Consider the following 6,129-nt stretch of genomic DNA (forward strand, 5'->3'; position numbering starts at 1 on the left):
CTTGAAATTTAAACCTCAACATTTCCTGTGTGCTTCATGTATCGGTACCAGGTAAAAGGCGTCCTTAATATCTATTGAAGTCATGTACATATACCTGTCTAGCAGATGAACGACAGTTTTATAATTCTTCATTTTAAAGTGAACTGTCTCAATGAATTCATTGAGCTTTTTCAAGTTTAGGATTAGTCGACTTATCTGCTTTTGGAATTATAAAAATTTGTGAAATAAATTGATTTTCAGTTGGTGAGCACTCTACAATAGCGCCTTTTGATAAAAACTCGACTAATTTATCAGATACCATAATAGTTTCCTCGCGTGAGAACTTTGTTTCCCCTGGAGGATAGCGTTGGTAAGGCTTGGACTTCCAAGGAATTTTCACGCCCTTTATCCAGGACAAAATTTTTTTATCAGAGGTTAGTGCCTCCCAATTTTGATAAAAAAATCGCAAGCGACCTGCGATGACACTTATGTTGACGTCTAGCGTCTCCTCAAATAATTCTCCTTGCTGCTGTCCTTGCTCTTGCTGCTCCCGTGAGATTTCGTTGAGTACCGCGTCTGCTTCGGCGTGCGGTAAGTTGTTGATTGTTTGTGCCCGCTCGGAGCAGCTACAGAGGTGTTCCTCGGTCTCGACTGCTGGAGCGGGCCTCGCGAGTTTTTTGGAGCACTGGAGCTCGATTTCTTGGCCAAAGCTTGTACGTCCAAGGACGTGAGCTTGGTCTGCTTTAGTCTTTCTGACAAATCCTTGCCAAAGAGATAACCATCTATCTCCTTTGAAGCTACCGTGTCCTTCAGTGTACATCCTCGCTTAAGTTATCCGTTGAATTAGTTGAATTAGCCTTCTGGAGAGGCTGAGATATTGGGGCATTTTGATCAACGGAGTCAGAGTTCGCATTTGGAGCTGCAGGCTTTGCCTGTTTGGGCTGCTCGATGTTTCTTGGGGTTAACTCATCTGCCCCTCCGTCCTCACCGCTTGGCGACGTAATCTCCTTACGAGTACCTGTTATAACAGATATGAACGATTTGTAAAAATCGATTGCTTCAGGGCATAGCCTGAGTATTACTAGAGGACATAGCTCTAAGAGGTGATTGAGAATCAGGTTAGAGCCTGAATCGCAATAATAACCGCGTCACCTCGGACAATACGTTTTACGAATAACCTCAAAGGTAAACAATACCTTGAGATAGTGGTGCACCCCGATGCAAATAACCTACCTATTTCAACTTGTGAACCATCCGGAGACCTTGAACGAGACTGCGAGCGTGATTTGGATCGCGAAGGCGTGGGAGAATTTGAGCGAGATTTCGATCGCAATGGCGAGCGGGATCTCGAGCGTCTACGTGAATGCCGAGAAGCCGAGCGGCTACTCGATCGGGACTTGCTTCGACGACGCCTTTTACTCTTCTTTTTCCTCATCTTCTTCAAAATTTCCGTCACTTTCTCTGCCAGTCGTTCCTCCTCATCTTCTCGATACCGACATTTACCCATTTCCGTTGAATATATACTCTTCCATGCACGACGAATGTGGTGTGGCTTTGCTGGCACACAAAAAAGGAATAAGTAGCATATACAACGCAGCGCCACGAGAGCGGGCGCGCGCGCGAAAATTTTCGTTAAAAGTGTGGTAACTCTGGCGGCAGTGAAGGAGACTACCAAGTGATCTCTGTAGGAGGAGGCGCGAAGTACAATAACTATCCGAAGCATCAGCTTGTCAATTAAGTTTCACACTTGCAAGTACGCGCTTAGTTCTCTTTCGTAAAGAAATAAACTTCCTTTTTTTCAAGATGTCTGAAAAAAAATCAATTGAATCGTGTGTTCTCCTCCAATCTACTACCTATCCTTTAAACGCCTCGTGTACAAAGGTGGATACGGTCGGGCTAGAATTTCGCAATGGTGAATACAAACCTGCGGTACAGGTATCAAACGCGCAAAACCTATACAAAGGAATAGTGCTAGATCGCGACACGTGGGAAATGATTCGTAGCAATATACAGTGGTCGCCGCTTAAGAGAATCACTGTGTGACAAAAATTTTCATTCTATTAAGCGGATGATTCTACTATCCGATAGGGATTGCAATAACTTATAAATAACTTTGAATCCGAGAAATTATGCATTATTATAATAAATAATTTATTATTATAAATGAATATATATATATATATAATTTATATAATAAATTATTTATTATTAAATATTTATTCAAATCATATGTGACACCATTATAATTTAGTAAAATAGTCATTTATCTTGGTTTGTTTTTTCTTTTGGTCAATTATTTTGAAAATAAATTTTTCAAATTTGTAGTACTCTTCAAAGGATTTCGAACGATGTTGAACTCCTCGTCTCAAGACTTGTAATGCGTTAAACATTTCTAGATTATTAGGTGCGGGTTCTATACTATCATCTTCCTCTTCAATTTCTGATTCATCTGTGTCCAATTTTTGGCATATGTCATCATCTGTTGGCTTTCCAGAGGTTTCTAGACATTCGTCAATATCTATCCACTCGTCAAAAACCTCATGTGTCATATCTTCCGGATAAATTTCGTTCAAGCTAACGTTGCTCGAAATATTACATATTTCATTAGTTCCGTTAACAAACCCAGCCTTTCTAAAACAATTTTTTATCGTTTCGCTAGATACATAAGACCAAGCTTCTTTGATCTGATGTAGCGCATCAAGCAGAGAGGTCTTCTTGGCAATGTCATTGGCTTTGACATTTTGTTGATTATCTAATATTTGTATAATCCGTTCCCTCATTGTTCTTCGATAGTACGCTTTTAATGTACGAATTATACCTTGATCGCAAGGCTGTATCAGAGACGTCGTGTTGGCAGGTAAATAAACCACTGTAATATTTTTCATAGGCTCTAAGTTTGAATGTGCACCGCAATTATCAATGGTTAATAAAATTTTGCGTTTTAATTGTCTATCCCAATTTCGTAGCCAATCAGAAAAAATGTCTCTTGTCATCCACGCGTTTCTGTTGGCCGTGTAAGCAATAGGCAATTGAGTCACATCTTTGAAGCATTGTGGATTCTTAAATTTTCCAATAACAAACAGGTCTTTTTTTTCACCTGCCATACTGGCACAGCATAACAACGTTATACGCTCCTTACTTGTTTTGAAGCCTTTCGTATTTTCTGATTTTAGAGCATATGTATGCTCTGGTAATGCTCGGTAGTATAAACCCGTTTCGTCAGCATTAAATATATCGCTTGGCGAATAATTTTTAGATATTTCTGGCCATTCTTGTATAAACCACTCATTTGCACTTGTAAAATCAGCTTCGGCTTGTTCACCATGTGGCTTGCGATACACAATATTTTCTCGGCCTCTCCAACGTGAGAGCCAACCGTCAGTGGCCTTGAAATTTTCTTTGCCTAATTTCTTTGACAAATCTTCAGCTTTTGCTTTAAGTAACGGGCCATTAATTGGAGCGCCTTTTTCTCTCACTTCCACAAACCATTTCTTCAACGTTTTTTCTACGTCTTCGTCTTTGCCGCATCGTTTTCTCTTGCGGCTGAGATTTTCGTGAGAGCAAGAGGTACTTTCTATCTCGTAACGATTTAATAATAATCTACTAAGAGTAGCTTGTGATATGTTTAATAACAGCGCTGCATCACTTTGTGATAAATTTGGCAACAAATCATATTTTTTTAGTAGCTCCTTTTTTTCAAGGACACTTAAGCCTTTTCTATGAACTATAGCTGATGATTTTTTCATACTTGTATCACTAACACAATTAATTATTATGAGCATGTAATACCGACGGTGCTATGAGAAAGTACTGACAATGAAACTTGTATTTAATCGACAACAACATTGAATGTAAACATCGTCTTCAAACTAAATTTGATTCTATTAAGCGAAAAGTTTATTCACTTAAGCGGTGAATTTTACATGTATAAGGATACGGGAAAATCATTGTTAGGATTTTTGATTCATTTAACCGGCGTATTCTATTAAGCGCAATTCTCTTAAGCGGCGACCACTGTACATAAAATGATCGTGTATACCTACGGATATTCTCAAGATAATCAAGTCGTATACACGCCAGAAAGAGCAGAAATAAACGGATACTCGCTCGAATATACCACTGCGTACAAAATAAAATCAGTGCAGCTTACGTGAAAAATATTCGAGCCTCTACCGGAAAAATGCATGAACATAGTCAAAAATATTGACAGCGGTGTAACATCTTCAGAAGATACACCACCACCTCAGTTAGAAAATGTTAAACGTAAGTAAATTTCTCTTCTATATACGATTTTGCTTTTTCAATATTACAAATATTATCATTATCCCAGTGTTGTATGCCAGATGTTCGAGGACGTTCAACCTCGAATACTTGGCATATAGATATGTCGACATCATGAGGCTATTGAACTAGGTGGATGCTGGCTCAGGCTCGAGTCGACGGTTTCGGCATGCGCAGGCATGACAAAACTGTCGACCGAAGCATCACCTGAGTCGGAATATCCATTTGTCAATGACCGATTGATGCTGACAAAGGACTTCCCACCTCTAAATCCACCTGAGGAGCAACTAGAACATCGACGAATTAATCAGTCGACGTGTGGCCACTCCTCAGCAACCACCTACACCTTTGTATTGACTCCGCACCTTTGCAAATTATAAACCGCACTTTATAAGAATAAAGTTATATTTAAAGTATCGAATAAAGCATTGAATAGTATATTTAAAGTATTGAATAAAGTATTGAATAGTATATTTAAGGTATTGAAGTAAAGTATTGAATAAAGTAGAGTAAACTCTAAGTTCGTGCAAGAAAACAACGTAAGTTATTTAATTCCATCTAGCTCTCTAACTAACACTTATTCATAGATATACATATCTTTACACCCCACACCCTGACTAATATCTATTTCCTTATACCTCTCCCTGCACTCTTGCGAGTCGTGGCAACAAGCCTCTTCTGTATAGAAGGGTTCGTGCCCGATAGCAACATTTATAATATACATATATTATACAAAAAAATTTTACGTACAATTAATCCCTTGATTAATTGGCACGTAACACACAGTAGAGAAAGCAAACGAGGTATCATCACCAGCCTCGCCCGACGACACCAAGACCGCAATTCCCGGTGCGATGCAAATTGATGATGCATCTAACGATACAAGTAAGTTTCAATTTTTTATGATTACAAAAAAAAAAACAAATTAAATTAATTTTTAAAATTATTCCAGAACGCAAATCTCCATTTCCGCTTGAATCGAATAACAAGGGCATCAAAAAACGAGCTGTACTAGAAAGCAAAGATGAGTGCGGCCCCTTCCGCGATATACCGCCTTAATTTCAAACAGAGGAAATTGAAAACCCATTAAGAAGCTCGCTTTCGTCCTGGAAAGGTATGGAAGAAAATATCAACAAATCAAAAGCCGTAAAACATTTAGGCGTTATCATGTTGTCTTTAAAAATGCAAAGCATCTTTTTGCAAGGTGCAACAATCAGGGGATTACAAAATGTAATTAACGCTATTCATAAACAATTCGATAAATTGGAACGTTTAGCTAAATTTTATACTCGTATACTTAATTGGGTTGCTGTTTATTATTATGAAATACTTATAAAAGAAACTCCTGAGCATCAAATGCTTATTATAAATAATATTGTAAATTTTAAAGCATTTTACAAATTTCATATGTCAAACATTAATAGAATTATAGCATCTAGAATGATCAGCGAAAAAGATATGCCTAATGATATGGGAAATGTACACGAGATTTTTCTAGAAGAAATCCACGCTTTCGGCTTAGCTCATGTAGTGCATCATATACGCGAGCGATATGCATTGCGAAAAAGCCAAGTAGATATAAGTAAGAAAAAAGAAATTTGATCAACATCTTATAAAAAAATTATTTATATATGCGAGCATTGCGCAAATAGATATGTATAAGAAGCATTTGTTCGACATATTATAAAAACTTTTTCAGAATATAATTATTTACTGCTCAAACATAAATTGTTATTTATTTCTACCCTACTTTCCGCAAATATCTCAAACTATAAAAAATAACACCAATAGTACATTTGAAAAATAATATTAAACTTTATTCAAAATTTGCATTTACATAGTAAAACATTCTGATATTCATTTTTTAAA

At 37.5% G+C, this 6,129-nt stretch overlaps 1 protein-coding gene across 1 annotated transcript; it reads right to left on the minus strand.

Moving 5' to 3' along the window:
* Window positions 1-1,038: 1,038 nt before the first annotated feature.
* Window positions 1,039-3,725, minus strand: LOC111694005 (tigger transposable element-derived protein 6-like). The gene is made up of 2 exons (XM_023460465.1): window positions 2,308-3,725; window positions 1,039-1,075 (listed from the first exon to the last, which is right to left on the minus strand). Exons 1-2 carry the CDS (start codon window positions 3,723-3,725, stop codon window positions 1,039-1,041), a joined length of 1,455 nt encoding a protein of 484 aa, XP_023316233.1.
* Between the last annotated feature and the right edge of the window lie 2,404 nt (window positions 3,726-6,129).

Source organism: Trichogramma pretiosum, unplaced genomic scaffold, assembly GCF_000599845.2.
Source record: "Trichogramma pretiosum strain Unisexual culture from Peru unplaced genomic scaffold, Tpre_2.0 scaffold50, whole genome shotgun sequence".
In the NCBI taxonomy this organism is placed as follows: domain Eukaryota; kingdom Metazoa; phylum Arthropoda; class Insecta; order Hymenoptera; family Trichogrammatidae; genus Trichogramma; species Trichogramma pretiosum.

What these genes read in the sequence shown, in the direction of transcription:
- LOC111694005 (XM_023460465.1), bottom strand. Translation starts at nt 3,725, where the DNA reads ATGAAAAAATCATCAGCTATAGTTCATAGAAAAGGCTTAAGTGTCCTT. An exon ending in CGTTCGAAATCCTTTGAAGA is followed by an intron (nt 1,076 to 2,307) that starts GTACTACAAATT and finishes ATCACCTCTTAG; the next exon opens with AGCTATGTCCTCTAGTAATA.